This window comes from Petromyzon marinus, chromosome 43, assembly GCF_048934315.1.
Source record: "Petromyzon marinus isolate PM22_M1 ecotype Great Lakes invasive population chromosome 43, UKy_Petmar_22M1.pri1.0, whole genome shotgun sequence".
Taxonomy (NCBI): domain Eukaryota; kingdom Metazoa; phylum Chordata; class Hyperoartia; order Petromyzontiformes; family Petromyzontidae; genus Petromyzon; species Petromyzon marinus.
The window spans coordinates 5734273-5759987 of record NC_133709.1 but is presented as its reverse complement, the minus strand read 5'-3'; the positions used below and the strand labels follow the sequence as shown (position 1 = coordinate 5759987).

Genomic DNA, 25715 nt, shown 5'->3' with positions numbered 1-25715 from the left:
GGTACACAGGAATGCGTGGGTTCGATCCTGACCCTGACGCATGTATATTTGGAGTTTGCATGTCTCTCTTCCCGTGGCCACGTGGATTTATTCACCGGGTTCTCTGGTTTTGCGCTACACTATTTAGAAACGTGCGTTTAGAGTATTTGTTTGCGATAAATTTCCACGCGATAAACCACTTCGTTGGGCTATCATTTGTGGCCAGGTCGCTTCTGAAAAAAGAGCTAAATAGCTCAGTGGGCCTTACCTGGTAAAATAAAAATACATTTGTTCAGTATTTTATTATAGATATTTGTTGTCACAAAAGAGCGAAATAGCTCATTGGGTCTTAGGGTCTGTCCATAAATGACGTCACGCACCTAGGGGGGGGGGGGTCAGACATTTGTGACGATGTGTGACGAGGGGGGGGGGGTTTGAGAAATGTGACGTCACATCAAAACGCGCAACTTTAAATAAATATAGACAACACGTTCTACTTAACTAAATAGACTTTTTAATAAATCTTTTCTCCTACATCAGAGTGCAGCGGCACATTAAATACGCAACTACAATGACAATAGTTTAAAGCGATTTGAAGCATGTTGTATATTTTTTTGGGGGGGGGGGGGGCAGAGATTTGTGACGTCATATTTGAGGGGGGGTCTGACTTTTTGTCACGCCGTGTGACGAGAGGGGGGGAGGAGGTCAAAAATCGTCCAAAATCGCGTGACGTCATTTATGGACGGCCCCTTACCTGGTAAAATAAAAAAAAACCCTCGATAAGTTCAGTAGGTTGTTGTTGTCGTCACCCGAGGTGCTGTCACCCGAGGTGGGCTTGGTTTTCAGCTGCGAAGGGCGTGGCCAGATACGCGTGGCCCCGCCCCTCCACACCTTCCGCCCCGCCCTCTGCCGCCTCGCCCCGCCCTCTTTCACCCCGTGCCTCCGTACCGCCACGGGCTGGACGCTGCTGCTGCTGCTGCCGCTGCCAACTTTGCTCGCTCCACCCGTGCTGGAATTTCGTCGCTGTCGCTTGCAGAGAGAGGAAACTTCTCGCCCAGCAGAGGCTCCGCGGCAGTCGTGATCGCTCGCACCGGCCACGCGGAGTTATACCGGTCACTTGTGCCGGTCGGTTCATAAACTACGAATTACGCTTACTTTAACCCCTCACACCCATCTTCACTGAACTGCCTTTAACAAACTTTGCCGGACAAACACGCGAGACGTGATTTAGTGATCGCGCCTTGCAAGGCGTGAGAGAGAGAGGAGGAGTGTGTTGTGTGTGTGTGTCCGGCCAGTGTGAACGCTCGCACTGTGTATGAAGCCAGCTCTAGGCCTCAGGAGCTTGGGTTACTTGTGCGTTTTAAAGTGTAATCGGTACCGTATTGTTTGTCCATCCTTCACCGCGCTCATCAGTGCGGGTTGGTGAGCGTAATGTCGCGGGAGCATAGAAGTTCAGCACAGTACCAATGGATGTTGCTGTACTGCCATCTGCTGACGGCGTTGGCCCACAATAACAACTGTAAGCAATTCTAGATTTGAAGCTTTCGTGACTGCAAGGATCCATGCTCTTTGGTTCTATTCGGTAAAGTCACCGAATCGAACTGTAAGCATGGCGTGTCACTCGGATGCATGGTGGGGTCCAGGATCAACTTTGCTCAGCTTAGGAGATGTGATGAGAGCGGGCGAATTATTCTTGGTGATTTGGTCAAAATCTGAGTTCAGATGTGATGTGTGCAGTTCTGAACCCAATTTCCAGCGTATTGGTTGCAATGCTGCCATGACTTATTTTATTATAGTATGTGTGCCAAAGTCTACCTGACATGAGAGGAGTCGCAATCTATCGCTCACCTAAATAAATATTGCAAATAGCATTGACGTTGAATTAAGTTGCGCGAATGAATACTGTGTACTGAAAGTTTTATCATTTACATTTACAGCCGTTTGTTAACCTACTGCTGGATGAAGCCCTCCCCCCACGCCGTGTCGATCCTGGAGGCACGACCATACTTCACCACGCTGGTCATTGCAGGTTGGTGAAAGGGCTTGTCCCCAAAAACGCTTCAGATATCCTTCCCCCACTGATGTTAGCCATAGCCAGGAATCATATGTAGGGAGCCAGGTTCACAGCATAGTGCACAAACCATTTTGCAACCACTTAACAACACAAAGTACATTTTTGATTTAAAGCTTTCGTGACTGCAGGGATTCATATGCTTGGTTCTTTCGGTAAAGTCACGTAGAAGGGAAACAATAAAATAATACAAATATTAAACAATACAATTCTCACGACGTTTCCACTGCAACACAAGCAATCATCAGGTGTGGAAACCACAGCAAGAAAAATTTCTTGCTGTGGTTTTCACACCTGATGTCGAAACGTCGTGAGAATTGTATTGTTTTATATTTTTATTATTTTATTGTTTCCCTTCTACGTGACTTTACCGAAAGAACCAAGAATATAACACAAAGTACATTACACTGCCCTCTGACTGGTTGGCAGATATACCAAAATTGCGTTTTTAAGTACACTATAAATCAGGAGTGTGCTGGGGTTGCTAAGTCGTAACTTGGCATCCTTGCAACAAGCCAAAACACGAACTCGCCAATGACTTTTATCTCACACCCACGCCCTACCCGTCGTGTTTGCACTCTCCCGGCAGCGAGCAATGGGTACTACGGATGAGAACAACTCGCAAGATGCCCGCTCCGTGGAAGCACTCACAGCTAAGTTCCTCGAGCTCTACCAGAGCGCCGTCGACGGCGGCTTAACTCCGCGCGAGGCAAGGGCCGCGTTAATGCGGTGCCTGAGCAAGCCTAGGCGCCGACCGTGCAAAAAGCATGCGTGCAAAGAGCACCAAAGAGACGCATCCGGCCACCGAGCCGGAAGATGGACGTGGGCCACCCGCCTCTACTGTGCCCTTACCCCGGCGAGACTGTGCGCCGTGGCCGCCCTGGCTGCCTCGATCGTGTTGGCCGTGGCTAAGGGCGACTCGCTGTTCTCCGAGCCCTGCCTCATGGACATGGGGCTGGTGGCGACCGAGATCAGCCGCCCGCCCTCTCACTGCCCCAGCCTGTGTGCGGACATGGAGCAGGTGCCCGTGCTGGCCTGCGACCAGCTGTCGCCGCAGGAGTTTTTGAGGACGTTCGCCTACACAGGCCGGCCGCTGCTTGTGCGCGGGGCCACAAGCGGCTGGAAAGCACTCGCTGACTTCAATTTCACGTTCTTCCAGTTGATGTACTCGGACCACAGCGAAGCGCTGCGGAAGACTGTGCAGGAGTGTCAGTTTTTCTCGTATTCGTCGGGTTTCACCTCTCTGGCCGACGTGTTCAACATGACAGAGGAGAGAGCGACCCTGCAGGATGGGGGCCCCAGTTGGTACGTGGGATGGTAAGTGTGGCGGCACACCTTGTCGGTGTTGATGGATGAAAGCACAAAGCTCTACATCACACACATCGATCCTATCGCTCGGGTCTAAGGTGAAGAGTTAGTAAGTAAAATAAATAAAATTCCTCTTGCAACTTATAACATGAGCGTTTATAGTGGTCATCTTGTGTAAAGTTATGCTTGGAATGTTTGGTGGCCTGTGGTACTGATTTATAGTTCAATAATATTAAGGATGTGGTGTAATGTTTGACGCGGCGAACATCAGTGGCGAGTGATATCTGAAGCAATTCTGGGCGCTACCTTCCCCCTCCACCAACTCGCTTTGGCCAGCATGATGATGTATGGTCAAACAACCCCCATCGAAAGCAACAGCATGGAAAGGTCTTCATCTAGCAGTGGATCGACAAAGGTCTGAAAATGATCATTTTTATAGTTATCATGAGTTTGATTGTTCAAATAGGTTTTACATTACACCTTGGGATTTTCGAAGTTATGTTTGGGTTCATATTGAATTGTGCGCATGGGACTTTGTGTTTTCACCACAGGAGCAGCTGCAGCGATGAGCTGACTCCCATCCTGCGAAGCTACTACCAGCGGCCAGCCTTCCTCCCTGCAAACTCGGAGAGCAGCACGCTTGACTGGGTGTTCATGGGTTGGGCCGGCCAGGGAAGCCACATTCACGTACGCCCATTGCTCAATGTGCCAACACAGGGGGTGTGGGGGGTCTCCAGAATCAGTACATGTACATATCATTTGTCACTGGTGTTATTTGTTTGTTGGGAATTGAATTCAGGTGCCCAGGTCCAGAGCCCAGTGCATGAACCACTGAACCACTGCAGCAACTCCCCCCTGCCAATGTCTATGTGTACTTGTACAGCTCTTGGTCATTTCACAAACCAACATGGTGTGGGCCTCCCCACACCGTGTGGGTTTGTGAGGGCAGCGATTGTGGACATAGCAGTACAACAATGCATTTTTTCTGCACTGCCCTCTACTGCCAACGTCACCCCGAAACTGCTAAAAACTCCTGTTTTACAACTCTTACTCAAGCCTGCTTAGCCTCTGAGATCTAACACAATTGTTTATCTTCTGGGTGATTTAGTCATCGGCACTAAATCTGATGGCGAGTTAAATATGAAGCCTGATCGATTACACTGAAGCACTGTGCAATCAGAAATGCTCGCAACTGAATGGGGTTTTTTTTTTGCCTCACCGTGTGATCTAAAACCCTTTCGCTGTGGAATGTATTATTTAATAACAAAGTAGTCTACGCTTTTTTTTCTCTCTCTCATAATCAGCTGGACAAAGTGCAGCGTCCGTCTTGGCAGGCTCAGATCTCGGGAATGAAAACATGGGACCTGTTGCCACCTCCGGAATGTGAAGATGTTTGCCATCCCCTGCAAGCAACACTTCAGAAGGGAGACATACGTACGTACGGCATGTGCCTGAGCAGTAGGGTTGCCGCTATATCATTTTACGATATGGTACAATATTAGATATCATAATATGGCGATTATCAAAACACGTTTCTTTTAACTTTTCAATTGCTCTCAGCAATTGTATTGTTGTACTTTGCTCCTCGAAAAAACGATTACTCAAAGTCTTAAAATGCATTTCGTTCAACATTAGCCTGCCATCGGTTTTGAATAATATCTACTTCATACCCATAATGCTTATAAGGCACATATTGCTGCACAAGAAATAAATACAAGAACTACAAAAATTATTACATTGTACGATTGCCATATTGTCAATTTCTTGGAAATAAACATTTAGGGAAGGAATAATTTAATTGGATGCTAGTTATTTATTGGCAAATTTAATGATTGAGTCTGTTATTCGACAGACATTTTGTGAGGAAATAAAATATTTAAAGAAAAATATAATAAGCATCGATAATTACGTGTATTAAAGTATGATATGTATCGTAATATTGCCATAACAAATTATCTTTGCATTTACATGGCGCTTAAATTCCCCCACCAACTCAAAGCACATCGCATCTCGTATCAAACATTCGAAGGGCACCCCCAATGGCAGCTGTCCTGGTGCGGCTCAACGTGACTCAGCATCGGCCAAGTGGGCATTAGTCAACCAATAGGGTGCAATCATTGATTGAGTAATCCCAAATGAGACATTTTTGCAGGTAATCTTTCAATTAGACACATTTGGACAAAACCACATAACAGAAACCCTCATGAATGGCCACATTCATCACCGCATTTGCATTTTCCCGCTCTGCATGACTCTCCTGTGATGCTTTTCAGGCAACAGCTTAGACTTTTTGTTTCTATCACAAATAGAGTTTTGCTGCAACTGATCACGTACATTTTTATCTCAGTGAGCTCTTTGTTCCCCTTCCTTGTAGACTGCAATGTATTCTGTGATTTTGAATGAACTGTTGATGTTAAATATTCATCAAGAGGTTAGGTTTGACTTGCTAATACATCAAAAGGTGCTGGTTTAATAAAACCTTCATATTTGACCTTATCAAAGGGGTCAAATGACTGTTAGAAGTGATTGATGTAAAATTATTTCTTTGTTCATGATACAATTGCTCATGGCTAGACTATCCGGATTCCTAGGAGTCATCCTCAATGTTAGGGAGAATAATTATACAGATCTTTAAAAAAAATCATTCCATTTAATGTTTAGTTGCATGGAGCACACTTTCGTACCTGCTTGTAATGCTTCAATATTGTTCATCCTAGAGAAACGAATTATTTGCATTATTGTGGCATAATGGTTTGCACAATTTCCTGGCGCGACAGTTGAAGCCATGGACAATTTATTAAATCCCCGCCACATCTGCCCACCCGACAGTATATATGGGTTCACCAAAGTCGATCGGTAGGTCGCGTGTGGTGGGGTAAAGTGTTGGTATTCCCATCTCTTTCAAGGCATCTGACCAGTGTGAGAGTATACCAAAATATGCATAAGAGGAATGCTCTAGAGCTCCATCTCCCAGCAGTGGCGTGAGAAAGTAATTTCGATTCCTTACATTTGCCTATTCTTCCATTGCAGTGATTGTGGACACCAACCAATGGTACCATTCCACCTACATTCACCATGGAGAGCTCTGCATATCCATCGGCTCTGAGTACGACTGATTACCATTCATTTCCATGACCTCCCTGTTTGCAGAATATTGCAAATGCTGCGTGTGTTTGTAAGTGGGAAATTATGAAGCATTGGATGTCACATTCCATCACAATCCCCAGTCACCCAGGTTAATTTCCTGTCCATGTACACTGGTGGTAAATAATTCTGAACTTAGCCAGGATCTGTCTGAAAATACAGTAAAACCTTGGATTGCGAGCATAATTCGTTCCGGAAACTTGTTTGTAATACAAAGCACTCGTATATCAATGCACTCATATATCAGTTGTGATCATGTGACGCTCAGCAGACAAAGCGTATACGGAATTAAAGCTTTCGTGACTGCATAAATTACTCATTGTTTTTTTTCGGTAAAGTCACGTATGTAGAAATACCATAAAATTATATTAAAATAAATCAATCACGACGTTTCAACCGCAACACAAGCGATCTTCATCAGGTGTAAAAAACAAATAGCACATAGGGTGACATCAACGCAACACGTAGAGAGCGTTAAACTGCACGGACGTAAATACAACAAGAAGATGAGAGACGAGAATTCAACAAACTGAAGAAAAATGTACGTGACGCAAAACCAGTCGGCCAACGACACAGACACTTGCCTGGCAGACCACGAATTTCAGAAGAGTGCTAAATTTCGTGTTCATCCTGCGGGTTGAACATACCAGTACAGACAGAGTGAACAAATACGAGGTACAAGATAGCAGAAAAATACATATACAGGGACACCAAGAGGCAAGAAGAGGAAAGACGGACAGAGAAGCAAGAAAAAGGGGCCGGAGGGATGAACAGACAGAGGCTTAAAATAAGCGGTAGAGGTGGGGGGAGGGGGAGGGGCCGCAGAGAGCAAGGGGGCACGGCGGCAGCAGCAGAAGAGGGGGGAGGGGCAGGAAAATGTAAGGGGGCGCATTAAGTTCAGGACAGAATTGTAAAGGTGACTTCCTCGTAGAAGTGTGTTAATAAAGAATTAAAGCTTTCGTGACTGCATAAAGTACTCATTGGTTTTCATGGTATTTCTACATACGTGATTTTACGTGACTTTACCGAAAAAAAAACAATGAGTAAAGCGTATACATACTACTCGTATTTCAAGACCCTCGCTCGTTTATCAAATTAATATATATATTAAAAAAAATTGCTCGTCTTGCAAAACACTCGCAGACCAAGTTACTCACAATCCAAGGTTTTACTGTAACTGGATTGACAAAGGCCTGTAGCTTATTGTTACAATTTTCACATATAACACTGATATTCCATCGAGTTATTGTGAATTGTTGTCACGATCGATGTACTCGTTTGTATTGGCATGGCACACAAAGAAGTAGCTTTGGCTCCCCTATTTCTGATGTTAAATTAAACACACACACATTCCATGTCAGTTGCGGGAGTTGTTTTATCCATATTTCACCACGCTGATCGGTGCGGATTGGTGAACGTGGGGAACATTGGTGTGGGGGGGGGGCATATAAGTACTATACAAAAGAACAGTGGGTTTGTGTTGCATTGCCCTCTGCAGACCACCACGTAGCTCCACAGCCACCTTTGGCAAACTGGCATAACTGGTGATCATCCACTATCCAGGCTCAAGCCTGCTTAGCTCCTGAGATGTGACGAGATTGGGTGGATTCCGGGTGATTTGGTAATTTGTACGCTACGCATGTATGCACATTTAGACAGTAATGGGAGATTTGTTAATATCGATGTATAAGATGTGAAAATTGCTTTAAACTATAGTTTCTCAAACCCTGACAGGTGGATGAAAAGTCCATTGAGATTAAATACACTATCTCTTTTCACAACGGATATATGATGGCTGGGGAAGTAAAATATTTTTATTGTCTCACTTGGACCTGCCTCTGCACGGTTGTACCCTTGTTAATATGAGCATGTGATGCGTAATTGCATGCTGCAGTATAACTATATAAGGTAGGCTGGAAATATTAGCTTGAAAAACAACCTATAAACATGATTAATTTCAGTACGTATAAAGATTGGGAGTGCACTGAAATTGCTGTCATGATTGAGGCCATTGACACAAAGCTTACTGCCTCTGCATCCTGACAAGTTCAAAGGTGAGAGTGAGTTCGTGGTGGTGCTAGCGCATCGGATCCCTAAGCAGAACTTATTCCGGGTGTGTCGCATTACTCCAATCATTACATACTGGACAAGCTACATATATCAAAATAGTGCGATCTAATTACGTGAATAGTGTAGTTACAATTTTAATAGTGTATTTAGAATTACAAACGTTATGTTTATTATAATCTGAGTTTGAGCTGATGCAGTATTTGGTGCATCCGTTTTCATTTAGCCTTTTGCTGAGTTTGCTTGTGTTTTGTGCTGTCAGACTCTCACTAAGTGGGAATGAAACAGCATGCACTTAATCATTCTAGATTTAAAGCTTTCGTGACTGCAAGGATCCATACGCTTTGGTGTTATTCGGTAAAGTCACGTAGGTAAAAAATAAAACAACAAAAATCACGACGTTTCGGCCACAACACAAGCGGCCTTCATGAGGTGAAGGGACCAGGCTGTCTCGAGGACAGCGCTGGAGTGAAACAGCCACGCTCAGACCGCGACCTTTAAGCTGTGTGCGAGGAAACAAGGTGCCTTGACAAAGGAATTAGCATAAAAATTAGCATTTGATTGGCCGACTTAATTCCTTTGTCAAGGCACCTTGTTTCCTCGCACACAAGCTTAAAGGTGAGCGTGGCTGTGTTTCACTCCAGCGCTGTCCGCAGACAGCCTGGTCCCTTCACCTGATGAAGGCCGCTTGTGTTGTGGCCGAAACGTCGTGATTTTTGTTGTTTTATTTTTTACCTACGTGACTTTACCGAATAGAACCAATGAGTAAGCATGCACTTATCACATTTCCCACGAGAGGGTGCGACGGCGCCACCTCTGGTTATGCACACATAGCGCACTGCACGATGAGCTCTGAATGCGTACCTCTACCTAAATTAGATTTTGTCCTTGGCTAACGTGAATGGAAAATAATGTTTGAACTCGTGATCAAGTTGCACTGCTCAACGTGGTGAAGTATGGTCAATACACCCCGAAAGGGAACATGTGTAGATTAATACAGGCTTGTAAGTTATAGTGGTGAGTATTATTACACTGAAACGTAAAATTTAACACGCTCCCAGTATCGTAAATGTGTTTTACATTGATAGCCCAGTGGTACCTATTATTTACATGTAACGAAATCCGTTTTCAAAATCCCTTTTCATATTGCACTGTGTGTAAAGTTCACACAGGTACAGTTTTAAGCATGGTTAACTGTTTGAAAACAGAACACATTCCTCTTGAGAACCTTTAACATCAACTTTAGAAATGGCCAGGTGGATAACAACTATCGAGTTGAGTGCAAGCAAATTAGCTCACTGGTATGTGTGCCCACCATTGAGATTAACAAGTTGTCTAATAATCCACAATACATTTAAAGTAGGAGTTCTAGCCTCATGTCAATTAGCAGGGTTGCGGCAGCGCCCGCTTGTAATCCATCACTGTGAATGCTAGGGTTGGTGGATCATCATACATCTTATAAAACTCCCTGTGGGGGTCGAAGTGCCACGCCTTGGCTCGCCAGAAAAAGGCAGTACAGCAAGTGGACTAATCTCCATCTCGGTGGGGATAGAGTGCTGCCCCTTCGCATGTGCGAGTTTTCTCCGGGTGCTCCGGTTTCCTGCCACTTGTATAAGGAATTCATGAATTCATACTCGTTGGGTCTTTCGGTGAAGTCACGTAGATAGAAAAATAATAAAAAATCACGACGTCTCGATCGCAACACAAGCAATCGTATTATCTCGCTATGTTTCTTCCTGCCTCAGCAGTCCGCCTGCTGTATTTTTTCACCTGAAGACGATTGCTTGTGTTGCGATCGAAACGTGATTTTTAAAAATTATTTTCCTATCTGCGTGATTTTACCGAAAAACCGAAAGAGTATGAATTCCTGCAGTCACGAAATTTAATTCATAAATTGGCTGAAGACATTTTTTTATTTTAAAAAAACACCTAAGGCAGGACCCTCCTGATAAACAAAGTAATTGGACTCGTGTGGGTTTTCTGGCTAAATAAGTAGTATAATGTTTATAGCAAATGGGCAACACTTCCAACATCCGTGCCGATTTGAATATTTTATGCCGTGTATATGTTGGATAAACGAAAACATACGTTTACAGAATTTACTAAATGAAACATTTAGGTGTTAACTTAGTGCCATATTCTCATTTGAAAACTGGAATTGTGTTCAAAGTGCGTGCGGAAGTAATTTTAAACGTTTGAAGTTTTTGACAATGATTCAAGGAATGCTGTGCTTTAGAAACATTCATTCTTCTTGTGCATGAAGTGTCTTTTAACTTAAATTACGAAGTACATGTGTGATAGGCGCGCCTGATTTAAAAAAAATATATGTATATATTATATATATTTTTTTAAGCTAATTACGAGCAATGGCCTCCAATCGCATTGAGATGCAGTTTTGACATCTTTGTTGTATGCAAATGCATAAACTGGACAATATTGCAATAAAATACGAAGATATTGGCTAACATGGTTGTTTGAATTTCAATTAACATACATAGTCCAATGCATAATAGTGTATAATATTTGTGGATAGTCGGCATAAGCGGCAGATATCGGAAGCTCAGTGGAATTGAGCCTGGTTAGTGCCGAGGGGCAACATTGTCAGTCAAGGGCAATACATCGACATCAATTGTACTGCACTTTGGGCCAACGTCTATGCTCCCCTCGTTAACTAAACCCACACTGACCAGCGTCGTGAAGTATGGTAAAATAACCACACCGAGTGGAGGCTCTCATCCGACTTGAACTTGGGCTGCATATAAAGCAATACCTGTCAACCCCTTATCAGTGCCCTATCTTATTACAGATCAATTCAGACCATTTTTGGTCACCCCGTTCCCCTTATAAACTCAACGTTCATCTTACAAAGTCGCATCACAAGGGAGAAACACAAACAAATAGACCATTTAAATTTTGATATAAAGCTTTCGTGACTGCAGTGAATCGTATTCTTGGTTCTTTCGGTAAAGTCACGTTGAAGGGAAGCAATAAAATATATATAAAACAATAAAATTATCACGACGTTTCGACTGCAACACAAACAGTCATCAGGTGTGAAAACCAACGGCAAGAACATTTGAAATATCAGGTGTGAAAAACCAAACCGTTGGTGTTGCAGTCGAAACGTCGTGTGAATTTTATTGTTTTATATATGTTTTATCATCCATCCCAGAAGAATTCCCTCATCAAGACTCTGCACCATAGAGCCCAATGCATATCCGATCAGGAACACATAGCCAGTGAACTCCAGCACGTACACCAAGCTCTTAAGGCTAATGGTTATTCCGACTACACAATCCGCAAAGCTATCATTCCAACCATGAAGAAGGACCCTCTTGAGGAGCTTTCAAAACCATCACTTTACCCTACATTGCGGGGATCACAAAAAAGATATCCAAAATCTTGAATAAACACAATATCCAGGTCCGATTCAACACATTACATAAAATCCGTGATCTGGTTCCGTCTGTAAAAGATGTGATTCCGGACATACAGTACCCTGGCGTCTACAAACTAAGTTGCCTCTGTGGTAGTAGTTACATTGGAGAAACCAAACGACATGTCTCGGACCGCATTCGTGAACACAAAACAGACCTGAAACACGGTAGGACCAACACCTCGGCCGTGGCAGATCACTGTTATAATTCAGTAGGTTCACATGACATTGACTTCTCCAAGACAGAGGTTCTTTGCAAGCCATCTGGCTACCATGAGAGATTCGTTCATGAGACTATCCACATATACAAACACAGAGACAATTTCAAACCGAGAAGATGGATTCTGGCTTAGCAATCATTGGAAGGATTTGATCAACCATTTCGGGTCTTAATTGATTGATCACGCTTAAGGTGGCTTTCAGACCGCATCCATTATTTTTCGTCTCCCCCCTCCTCTTTTCCTAACATAGATGGACTCATCCATCTGAACAAACTATCAAATCGCTCTCCGTGGTGATAACGTTAATAAAAACGCCACTTTTAAAACATTTTCTTGTTGTGGTTTTCACACCTGACGATGATTGCTTGTGTTGCAGTCGAAACGTCGTGAGAATTTTATTGTTTTATATTTTTATTATTTTATTGTTTCCCTTATACGTGACTTTACCGAAAGAACCAAGAATATGAATCCCAGCAGTCACGAAAGCTTTAAATCAAAATATAGAATTGTTATAACAACACTCCTATAACATCAGAGTGCAGCGCCACATTAAATACGCACTACAATGACAATGGTTTAAAGCGATTTGAAGCATGTTTTATTTTCAAAATGGAAATGTTTTTTGGGGGGGGGGGGGCAGAGCTTTGTGACGTCATTTGTGGGGGGGTCTGACTTTTTGTGACGCCGTGTGACGAGGGTGGTGGGGGGGGGTCAAAAATCGTCAAAAATCGTGTGACGTCATTTATGGACGGCCCCTTGCCCACGCCCAGCCACCCCCCAACCTGGCCCACCACCACGCATCTTTACTCCGCTCACCCCATTGGCCCCGGGTGCCTCACGTGACGCGAGTCTCGCGCTGCGATTGGTCGCGTCGGAGGAAGCGTTGGCGAGACGGGAGCGTCGGGTTGACCGCGATGGCGGCCTCCCTGGACGCGCTGTGGGAAGACCGCGACATTCGCTTCGATGTCTCCCCCCAGTGAGAGCAACGGGGCACCCTCTCCTCCCCTCCCCTCCCTCCCCGCAGGCTCTTCCGCGAGGCCGGCTTCACTGGCCACTGCCGGTTGTTTTATTTCCCGCAAAGCGCCGCGTCGCTGCGACGTTTTCCGTTAGGCTTGGGGCCTGCCGCGTGTTGCCATGGTTACGGGCCGCTTAACTCGCGTCGACAGTGCAGCGTTGTCAGTTTAACATGAAATAGGCTTTCGCGACCAATAAATCTCGTAAATATAAATGTGTGTCGTTAAACCCGCCACCACCCGACACAGCCCATGAGCAAGGTTCGTCACGTCAACAGGGCGTGCCCAATTCGTTACTAGTACAGCACACCGGTGTGTTGGGAGAGTAAATCCACAACATTTACAATCTTGAGTGTCCGACGTTTCGCCAGTAATTACAACCGGCATCATAAGGCGACTGTGACGACATCACATCTATCCCTCAATGTAAGGAACGAAACAGGAGGATTTCTCCACAAAATCTGGCTGTCGCCTGATGATGCCGGTTGCAATTACTGGCGAAACGTCGTACTCAGATTGTAAATGTTGTGGATTTGCTCTCCAACACATCGGTGTGCTTGTGATAGTAACGAATTGGCGTGTTCTGTTTACGTGACAAACCTGACTAATTGCCTGTGTCGAGTGGTGGCGGGTTTAACGACACAATTATATTTACGCGATGTAATCCCCATAGAGTACAGTTATTATATTACCATGTCCATAAGAAATGCTTAATGTTTTCCTTTTTAAACGTGACATACAACACAAAAATTGGGGTTTGAGTTACTGCACTCGTGAATGTACACGTTTTATTTCATTATAAATGATCGGGTTATAAAATTGCATAACTAGCAGGGCAGTCACTTGGCTATATTGAGCACTTTTGTCAATCCACTGCTGGATGAATACATGCCCGTGCCTTGCGGGTGTTGTGAGTTACTTGACCATACTTCACGCTGATGTTAGCCGTGGGCGACAATAACCACTATACCATATTTAAACGACTTTAAAATATATATTGTATCAGCGCAGTGTAATGTTAAATCAACTCAGAGCTTCGCCGTTGCATCCATCATCTGACTTGTCAGTGGTAATTGTGCTTTTCGCTGTGTTGTGACATGTTTACATTGACTGAGCATGGACTTTGTTGTGTCCTTGGACAGGCAGATGAGAATGCGTGCAGGAGAACTGCTCATTGATTCTCTGGACTCGATTGAAGACACCAAGGGGAATAATGGGGATCGTGGTGAGTGCCACTGCCATCATCAGTTTGCAGGGAATTAAAAAGTCTAGAGAAGCACCAACTAATTATCCCGGCATACCATTAGGCCATATTGTTGCCAATGATGTTTTAGTAATTGGTTTTACCCTTTTAACTGGCACAAAAACTGACACCTTTATTCAAGGCATCATGTTTGCAATAACCACAACACAAGCAGTCCAAATGCAAACAAAAGAGACAACTCTGATAATAATATGCACTGTCCTTGAATTTGATTGGTCCACACCCGAGACGGCTTTTCTTAGAGCCTAGTCTCCACTGGTGTTGGACCAGAAGACGCCAAAAGGTGTACAACTCAAAAACAGCGCACTATCAGAGTATTGAGGGGTCTCATAATGTAAATTATGTTTTAGCGGGACATACTACACGCTACACGTATGAACCTTCTGACATGTTATGTTTTTCAATTCAAACATTATTTGGTGTGAATGTTGACTTTTCTTGTTGCAGGTCGGTTGTTGGTTACAAACTTGAGGCTCATTTGGCACTCGCAATCACTGCCAAGAGTGAACCTATGTAAGTGCATGGTAGTTTCGTTCTTCAACTGTGTAAGAGCAGTTTTGTTTTTAAAAGTGGGCGATTTTTTTGCTCATATGGGCATTAAGGCAATGCACATCTCCGGTTTACAGCCCTGAGCCAATGGTAAACATTCTACATTCCTATGGCAGTGGTTATTCCTTCCATAGGGTAACCACTGTTAACTTTCCTACGAAGTGGTACTTATTTTATCAACCCCGAAGAGATGATAGGCTGTCATCTCCACCCAGGATTTGAACTTGCAACGTGATTGTAAGTGGCTTCCTCTAGCACTGAACTACCTTGCCAGGTGATGAACTTATGTTATATCAAGACTTTATAAATTAATGTTAACTTTGTACAGTGCTTGATAATATAACAAATGGGTCATCAAAGCAATGGGCTTTCACTTAGTTATGAAGATTATCACTATATTGTTCATTGTTTTCACAGCTATTGGCTACAACTGTGTGATAAGCATCACAACACGAACAGCAAATTCGGTGGGTTTCAATTTTCTTCTTTCCTCTCTTGCATTGGGAACATATAAAACAGATACTCGTAAACCAGCCCGGTTTATTGCAGAGGTAAAAAAATTCCTGGATATATCTCTGGAAAATGACCGTCATAACGGTCACTCCATAGCTTTAGTAGGCCAGTTCACCATTGCAAATTTTAAGTTAAAATGTAATGGGTTTACTTATTAAATGGGTTTACTTGTTGAAAAGAAACCTAATTTTATTGGTTCGTCTTGAATGCTCGACAGCAACATTCAAAAATAAAATGAAATCGTGGCTTGTGCATTGGTGGACAGAAATTGCGCGGGCAGACCGAGGCACTGTACATCCTGACCAAGTGCAACAACACGCGCTTTGAATTCATCTTCACCAACCTGGTGCCCGGAAGCCCCCGTCTGTTCACCTCCGTAATGGCTGTACACAGGTTGGCAACTTGCATTTTATATTCATAGCAGAGTCGACAAGTTGCAGTGCTCACATTTTGCCTCTCCTAGTTTTAACATTTCTTGTGCAACAAAGCCAACTCTCCACTTTGGAGGCAAGGGTTTTGTAAGTCATGTATTTTTGTGAGATTGGCAAACCTACTGACCTGCAAGGTGGCCAGGAGATGGAAGTATAGCATGTGTTTTTTGTAAACTTGCCTATCTGGACCTTTTCATTGTGAACTCATCATATCTCAGGATTTTCTGCAGTACATTCAGTGTTTCCGAAATGAAAGTTAATTTAGCATATCCCCTGTGGAACTTTGAGACATCCACAATGAGCACCCTCCATCTTCCTCGACTTTTGACATAATGTCATCCTATTTTGTTGATGGCCTTTTCATATATATATGTAAAACACTTATTTAAGTGGAATTAGCCAAACATCTCGATACCTGACCCTCTGGGAAAAGTCCTGAGACTCGGTGAGGCTGTCCTGAATAAATAAATGATGCTATTATTCACCTGTTACAAATGCAACTTCATTAACCGCTTATTGCTGTGAACAGGGCATACGAGACATCTAAGATGTACCGCGACCTGAAGCTACGTGGTGCCCTGATCAGTAACAGGCAGCTGCGGCTTTTACCGCAGGAACAGGTTTACGACAAGATCAACGGCGTTTGGAACCTGTCCAGCGACCAGGTTTGTGTCAGCTGCTGGCTGGTGCGCTAAGCCTCTTTCCAATGAATCTTAAAACCTTGGTGCATAAAAGGCCTCTAAACTTCGTCTGTATGGCACTATTTCAAGTGTAAAATATCAGAATTTGTATTTATACTGTAAAGCTCTTTTTCACAGATGTCCAGTATATCACAGATATCCAGTATGTGGTCTAAAATTAATACGTTTTATTTGTCTGCATGGTTTAACTTTAATAACTAAATTGTAATATTGTTGGTGATAAAAGGGCACTGTTGTTATTTAAATATAATAGAATAATATGAATATGCGTAACTTTGTCTATCCACTCCTGGATGTATGCTTCCCTCTACTGCATCACTCATGGAGGTAGTTTGACCATACGTCACCACACTGGTCAGTTTGGGTTGGTGAAGAGGAGTCCCTGGACTAGTTGAGATATCACTCGCAACTGATGATAGTTATGGCCAAGGTTTGAACGAAGGTTGCCGGGTTCAAAGCGCAGTGCGCTGACAACGGTGTCACCACTCCACCAGTATGTACTTCGATAAATGCATCATGGAAATGTATTTTAGCTTCAGTAGCAGATGGCTTTTATTGACGGGTTATGAAAACTATACACTGACGTTTTGATGAATTATTTGCAGGGAAACCTGGGCACCTTCTTTATAAGTAACGTGCGTCTGGTGTGGCATGCCAACATGAATGACAGCTTCAACGTCAGCATTCCATACCTGCAAATTGTGAGTAGTATTTTTACATGGTAAATAACATTTTCAATTTGTCGAGCATCTCAAAACACTTTATATAAGTGAGGGACATTCAGGAAGAAGGAATCATGAGAAGAGGAGGGGACGCCAGGGCCACCCAGGGAAGGGGAGAGAGCAACACCACAGCACGGACCAGAGTCATTGAGGCCAAGTAGAAAGGGACGAAGCAACTGGGGCCCAACAGGACCCCGGACGTCCTCAGGACACCGGGGCCCAATGACCAACAAGTCACGGAGCAACAAAGGGTGTGCCCAGGACCAATGGGTTCCAGGGGCAGCTGGGGCAGTAACCATGGAGTCCCAGGGCAGTTCCAGTGCCAGACGAGGCCCGGGACAAACAGGACGCTGTGGTATTAAGGAGCAATAATGCTTGAGGGTTTGGCCAATAAGTGTAAAGGAATGCATGAAAGTTGGGGAGAAAATACAAAAACATAGGCAGGGATGCAGAGGAAAAATGCAGAGAAAGATTGGATTGTACAGTGGCAATATAGTCGATATATTCCACAATAGAATATCTGATGCATCCATTTTATGCATTATTATTGTTAACCTTACATCTACATTGAAAATCACATGATTTTGTGTGTGTACAGTAAAACACAGTTTTTGACAATGTGTGTATTACAGTTATTTTCGTTTTTATTACAGCGTTCAGTGAAGATAAGAGATTCCAAGTTTGGCCTTGCATTGGTAATAGAAACATCACAACAGGTAAATACATAGAAGAAAAATAGTTTCTACATAGCTTAATCATACTTGATTTACTTTTCTAAATATTTCCTTTCGTTTTTCAAAGGTGTAAAATCTGGGCCATTATGCCAGCGCACCTGGCCTCTTTTTGGAATAATGTCACGGAATATTTAACGTTCACTGTAAAGCAGACGGCACTTTTCACGAATATGCCCACAGTATTAAACAGGGTGGCCTTTGGTTCCAATGGCGAACCTCTGCAACAAGCTGCAAATGTGCTACCAGTGGGCCATGTTGCCGCATGAGCAAATTTTTAGCTCTAAAGTATTTTTTATTGGAGCATGGTTTGTATTCTTGCTCACGGTTTGTGAGTTTGCTGGTATGAAAAATATGTATTATGAACAACACCAATATACTTTGCGTGATAACTACCTGTGTGCAACAGGACCAGAAGGTTAACTTTGAACTATTAGCTCTGATAATGACGTTAACCTGGATGCCCTTTATATCTAGTAATCCAAATTAGTTAGCTCTTCCAAATACAATGCTTTTAACCTAAGGCCTTTGTGTACATAGAAATATGTATGTTGATGAGAACAACGGTGATGATAAACCATCTCTGTCCTCTGCATGCTTTGCATGCAGTGTTAATTTAGCATTTCTAGTTTAGTCATCATAGTGTAGTCTAACAACCTGTTGAAGTTTGGCCAAGTCTGAGTCTAGTTGGCAAACGCAGTTAAATATTTCGTCCACTCTGAGTTATTAGTTTTTGGAATGAGCGACACGTAATTTCCCTCTCCCCAATGTCAGATCAGTTTGTAAGTGATTATGGTCAGTTGTTTTACATGCTTGTTTAGCAAATTAAATGTTTTGGTTTTCATCTTCTTTGGTTCTTTCGGTAAAGTCACGTAGAATGAGAATAAAATAATAAATTGATCAAATAAAATAACACAATAATATTCTCACGACGTTTCGGCCACAACACAAGGAGGACAGTGACACTCCAGCGCTGTCCTCCAGACAGTCTCGTCCCCTTCACCTGATGAAGGCTGCTTGTGTTGTGGCCGAAACGTCGTGAGAATATTATTGTGTTATTTTATTTTATCAATTTATATTTTATTCTCATTCTACGTGACTTTACCGAAAGAACCAAAGAAGATGAATCCTTGCAGTCACGAAAGCTTTAAATCGAAAAGTTTTGGTTTTCCTCAGTGCACTTCATTCTCAAATAACATTACTTAATCATCTTCGTCCGTGTCTTCATTCAAACGAGTTAATTTTGTCTCATCACATTCGAGAATAATTTGGTATTTTTGTCACTGATGTGCTTAAAATTTACACGGGTTACATGCAGAGTGGTGGCTACGTGCTGGGTTTCCGTATCGACCCCCTCGAGAAGCTACAAGAGGCAGTGAAAGAGATCCAGTCGCTGCACCGTGTCTACTCCGCCAGCCCCATTTTCGGGGTGCAGTTTGAGATCGAGGATAGGGTATGGACAAGGATCCTTCTCACGTGATCTCACACATCACACGGGCTACGGTGCAGGAATGTGTGTAGGGGTCCTGCAGTAATACAGAGGCTGTGTTATATGGATAGCTTTAGTGTAATGATCCCCGAGTCTTATTAAATAACAATGGAGTAACCGGGGAGGAAGAGCAACGTACCCGAGAAGATTACCACCACGGAGATGGAGTGAATGATTCGGCTTGTTTGTAGGTGCTAGGTGTATTGTTATATTTCATGGTCCATGAGAGATAGGAATTACTTGGGAGAAGCCTTCATTCCACAGTGGATTGATCATGGCAGTAATTTCGCATCCTAGCTACATGATCTAACCCAAAAATGTATTATGAATTGCAAGTATATGGAGTCCCTATATATACCTCGGTTCTACTGCAAGGTTGCCTATGTATGCTGTAGTTCAGGAGTGGGGAACGTCCGGCCTGTGGGCCGTATAAGGCCTGCGAAATCATTTGGTCTGTTCCAGCCATCACATTAGGGGTGAGTTAATTAAATGTTTGACCAAATATAATAGGCTAATTTATAAGTTGATAATTTTGTATGGCCCGCGAATGATGTTATAAATACCCAAATGGCCCTTGGTAGAAAAAAGGTTCCCCACTGAGGTTTCTAATGTTGAATTCTTACATACACAGAGGTATAGTGAGTTTCTCCAAGGTTTGGTTCTCGGCCAAACACTCACGGACTCATCTCTCTGTAAGGTGATTAATGGGTACATTGTTTTGTGGGAAAATGTAAATTATTTTACATTAATTAAAATAAATGTAAATGTATTTCCTGGACAATTTGAAATACAAAATTGGCCTCCTGATCTGTGATGAGTTGGCCATGATACATGAGTAATTACTATTGTTACATAGCATATGTGAGTAATTGTTTTAAATATTCATGGCTGTGTGTCTTCTGCTTGTTTAATCACATGATCTCACATTTGTAGAGCTCTGTGTAATTCCACGTGATAAAGTAAAATATACGGCTCCTGGCCACCAAAAAGCGATACTTTGCTACTAAACGACTGGCATAAATGACAATTGTCAGCACACTTTATGTTCATGTAAAACTGAAAAACGTATTTGTTTACATATATTGTAAAATTGGCCTCCTGAGGACACGGTGGTGGCGAGATGTTAACTACCTCGCAGGGTATTCAGGAGGTCATGGGCTCCATCCCAACCCTGAAGCCTGTATATTTGGAGTTTGCATGTTCTCCCCGTGGTTGCACGGATATTTCTTTGGGTCCTCTGCTTTGTCCCTCCACATTTAGCATCAACGTGCATTTAGATTATTTGGCTGCTATAAATTTCCACGTGATAAGCCACTTGGTTGAACTATCATTTGTGGCCAGGTTGCTGCTGTTAAAGAGCTATATAGCTCAGTCGGCCTTACCTGGTAGAATAAAAAATAGTTTAGCATAGTTGTGTGTTTTTTCACCACATGCCTGTACTCATATGTAACTATATTGTGGGTATTGGTATTTCTGCAGCCCCAGCCACTTGATGAAGTGACAGTGGAGAATGCCTTGGATGACGTGGAAATTCAACAGGATGAGCCAAGCGATGCCTTCGTGGTACAAACTTGCACCCCACCAGTGTAAATTTTGTAAATAAAAGTAGTGACGAAAATAAGATTTTTTATTTTAGTCGATGATGACGATATGGATGAAAATCCTCAGGTATGGCGACAATGACAGTCCGCCAAAAGACCAAAGTGTGATTGGCTGACGAGATTAAATTAGTCCGAATTAAGACACACTAAGATAATTTAGTTACGCTATTATAGACTGCAGTGCACTGAAAAAGACCAAAAATGTTAATTGGCTATACCTTTTATAGACGGATAATATTTTGGCGGGAATGGGGACAGTTTGGACCCCACACACCATCATTTAATGACTAGAAGTGGACTAATTGTTTGACTGCTTCCGTTGACGAGGCTAAGAAAGTGACGACATGAAATTCACAAATACATGACTAAAATTGTATCGGTTGTCGTCAACTAGACTGCGACTATGACAAAAATAAAAAATGATGACTAAATTAATGCTTCTTCACTCCACCCACGTTATGATCTGATGTCCAGTCCTTAGTGGTTGTCCGTGAAATACGTAAAAAATACCCTACTGCCACAATTGTGCCGAGGACTGATATATTCAACAGAAGGACTTTCACTAAATAAGTATTGACACTACCTGATGGCTTGATAAACAAAAGTTATCCTCCAAATTGGCCATTGGAAATTATTGTGAGCTGGGAGAAAAAAATGCGTGCATGCACAGGGAAAATCTTATTGGGTGCTTTTTGAAAAATATTTAAGCCACGTTTCAATCTCAGACAATTCAGTTGGACACAATGCCTTGACAAACCTCAGGTCTTTTGAAATAATTTAGAATTGCATTAATAAATTGTACTGCCTGATGCATGTTTATAAGGTTACTAGTGGGAAGTACCCGGTGTTGCCCAGGCGAAAAAGACACACACACATCGACTTACACACACACAGATATCGACCCACACACACAAACACATCGACTTCCACACACACACATTTGGACTCAAACACACAGACATCTACTTACACACACATACGTGGAATTACACTAACACATCGACTCACACACACACACATAGACTTGCACACACATATCGACTCACACACACACATACATAGTCACACACACATTGACCTACACACACATAGACTTACACGTAGACTTACACACACACATCGACTCTCAGACACACACATCGACTCACACACAGACATCGACTTACACACACACACACATACACGTCGACTTAGAAACGCACATGGACTCACGCAGACACATACATCGACTTAAACACACCCATACATAGACTCACATTCACATGGAACTATGCACACACATATGGACTTACACACATCGACTGCGACACACACATGGACGTACACACACACATCGACTGACACATATCGACTTAAACACACACCGCACACACACACACATAAGTAATTAGGAGCGACTGCGAGGGTGTTCCGCCATTTTGATGCAAACATTTGCCGCGAGCAAGAGCGGCAAATTAATGAAAGTCAACGAGTACAAAATGAACCTAACCTACCTGTAACTATGAGCAGATGCGCACCATTCAAGCGTAATTTACATCACGTCACTGCTCAACCCCCGTACTGAGGGGGCAAGTCTAAATATGATAGAATGAAGACGTGATTGAGTATATTTATTGGTTTGCCCCTGTGCAGTAAGTGATATTGCGTGGCTGCTTATACCTCAAGAGTACAGAAAAAGGCTCTTCTTCGCCTCAAACCTGCTTTTTGTGAGCAGGACAGTGATATTTAGAAGTGTACCTATTTTCAAAGAGAAAACGTGTGCATAAGTGTCATGGCCTCACATAAAGACGTGGTCGCGAAAGCAAAGATAGAGGTAGTTGGGGAGAAAAATCGTATTACTTAGGGCAAAACATTGCTTAATCTCTGTCATTAAATGTCTTACCTATAAAAGGCAATTTGTAATGAGTAAACAGTCATGGTAATGAATGTTTGAAGGGAGCTGTAAATCTGTGCGTGTGTTACCTTGAACAGTGTCCACACGAAAGATAATTCCCCCCTCACCCCCACCGAACGCGTGTGACTTGGTAGGGGCCCTCCCCATTACCGAACGCGTGTCAGTTGGTAGGGTCGTACATGCGCTAGCTAATAAATAAATAACAAATAACAGCACTAAATCGCTAATTAAACTACTTTAAAGGTGACGGACGCGAAATCGGAATAGCGCTGGCTCAGCACGGGGCTTATGGCGTGGTAACTGGCTACTTTTTTTTTAAACATAAACCCCACGGTTTGCGAGCCAAATCCTTTGCAAGTTTCGGCCACACACAGGCAGACAGACAGACAAAAGAATGCCTTTTATAGGTAAGAAGAGGAATTGTTGAAAATCATATTAATAAATTAGAAACGAAAATATCACTATTTCGGTTCAAATTGGCCCTTTATATGCTTTTTGTATGTTACATTGTTGTTAATGGGGTATATAGTACTAATCACTAACCATACCACGAGGAATGCCAGTTATGCATTACATAACCGTCTCCATATGTCGTCCGCAGGCCTACTTTGCCGATGGAAACAAGGTATGCCAAACAAAATGGTCAATAAAATTACGCAATCAAAATTCACCCATTTTTGGCATTTACCATCCATATAGAACAATCATTATTTTTTCCTGTAAGATGTTGAGTCCTTGGTAATGGAACTGAGGTCATTAAGCTTGCTGCACTTGAGAATTGTATTTTATGTCAGCTGAGAGCTCAGGATTTCATCACAGGCTTTCTGTGGTATTGGCTCAGTATTATACATCATTCTCCTGAGTCACCAGTCATCTTCCATTCAATTCATTTTGGCATCCCTTTTTAATATTTAGTGTCATTAGTCTACACAGTAATTGTGAAAAAATATTAAATGTTGCGCAATGCAGTGAAGCCTATTTTAGAGCTCATTTGTCTTATTTGATGGATATGCGCAGACTGAACCAGTAATCTGTCCTTTACAAAGCTGGGACAAATGCATTCAAGTGGATTTACAAGACGTCTGGAATAGGACAGTCGTTCCACAGACACCAGAGGTGGTTCCAACATGTAACGTGTCATTTTGGTTTACAGCAACAAGATAGGGATCCCATATTCAACGAAGATCTCGGTCTTGCAGTGGAGAAGCTGCGTGATGGATTCACCCTGCAGAGTCTCTGGGATGTTGTGAGCTAAGCTTGTCTACGTGTATGCCTCTTAAATGTCGTTTCCCAAACCCTCCTCCTGTACCGCAAGTGCAATAAGTTTAACATTTTCTGAAGTTGACAGGATACAATTTTTTGTTCAGAAGTAATCATTCGATGAGGGCTCACTCGCATATAAGTGCAATTTTGTATGGATTTAGGCAGCACTAATGTACATTACCTTAAGGCATTCCTCTTGGCGCTGTGGTGGTGAGATGTTAACTACCTGGCCTGGTATACAGGATGTCGTGGGTTTGATCCCGACCCTGATGCCTGCTGTATATTTGGAGCTTGCGTGTTTTCCCCGTGATCGCCTGGATTTTTCTTCCGGGTCCTCCGGTTTTTTCCCCTCCATATTTAAAAACGTGTTTTGGTGTATTTGGCTGCAATACATTTGCATGTGATCAGCCACTTTGTTGAACTATCATTTGTGGCCAGGTCTCTTCTGAAAAAAGAGCTAAATAGCTCAGTGGGCCTTACGAAATAAAAAAAGTTTTGTTTAATTGTATTAGCATTATGCCTACCTGGCCAGAAAAAAAGTGCCTCCCCTTGGCTGCTGAACAGAGTAACATGAGAAGAATGTGATTTGATTAGGATATGAATTAATCATTACTTTTAGGCATGCATATGAGGAATTTGTGTGTGCTGCACGCAATGGTCATATGATCTCATCGTAAATAATTTAGTCTCTCTTAATCTGGTGTTTTTAATCCCCGCTAATTAAAAGGAAGTTGACTATTTAAAATAAGATGCATGTGCTGTGTAGCGGGATTCATTTTGTGCATTCTGTAATGTCAGAAAACCAGTTTTGTGCAGCGGACAGTATATTTTCAAAACACATACCGTACCACAATTAATGTGCACAAACTCTGAGCATTGGGCTCAGAATAGCAGGCTGTTTGCATCCAGAAGTAGACTTGCTATTGATTCTATGCTATTGATTCTCAGAATATATTTTTCCCCTTTTAGGAAACCACAAATTTTAAATCTCGGCTTAATTTGAAGGGGGGTAAACTCGTGTATGTTCGTGTTTGTAAATGGGGCCATTCTTGATTACGAGTTGTGCAAAATAAGCACTCAAATAAATGGGATGTTCTCTGTAACTCCAGAAAAACATCGAGTCGTTTGTGATGTTTTATGAATTACACTACATGTTTTTTCTAATGTCTTCCAAGAACATGTTTTTCCCGATGCAAATGTACCCACAATGTCATGTCTCTCTCTTTTGTCCATTTTGTTTTGTAGTGCATACTATGATCGACAAGGAACGCTCTATGTACACTCATCTTTACGGATGTTTTATTCTCGAACAAGTCAC

At 42.7% G+C, this 25715-nt stretch overlaps 2 protein-coding genes across 3 annotated transcripts; both read left to right on the top strand.

The window, feature by feature from the left end:
• Positions 1-893: 893 nt before the first annotated feature.
• LOC116951556 (bifunctional arginine demethylase and lysyl-hydroxylase PSR-like) lies at positions 894-11034 on the top strand. Of its 2 annotated transcripts, none has more exons than XM_032970271.2 (6): positions 894-1104; positions 1917-1998; positions 2640-3367; positions 3910-4045; positions 4663-4792; positions 6389-11034. In XM_032970271.2, the coding sequence occupies exons 2-6, from the start codon at positions 1939-1941 to the stop codon at positions 6472-6474; spliced, it is 1140 nt and encodes a 379-aa protein (XP_032826162.2). In that variant the 5' UTR covers positions 894-1104; positions 1917-1938; the 3' UTR covers positions 6475-11034. The 2 variants fall into 2 exon arrangements, with proteins under 2 accessions (XP_032826162.2, XP_075929852.1); XM_076073737.1 differs by having other exon boundaries at positions 1917-2008.
• A 2015-nt stretch (positions 11035-13049) lies between these two features.
• On the top strand, positions 13050-24531 carry LOC116951410 (BBSome complex member BBS5). The gene is made up of 12 exons (XM_032969967.2): positions 13050-13202; positions 14382-14464; positions 14951-15016; positions 15470-15519; positions 15831-15958; positions 16526-16661; positions 17303-17398; positions 18073-18135; positions 19469-19603; positions 21119-21202; positions 23736-23759; positions 24288-24531. The coding sequence occupies exons 1-12, from the start codon at positions 13141-13143 to the stop codon at positions 24387-24389; spliced, it is 1029 nt and encodes a 342-aa protein (XP_032825858.1). The 5' UTR covers positions 13050-13140; the 3' UTR covers positions 24390-24531.
• Positions 24532-25715: the final 1184 nt, after the last annotated feature.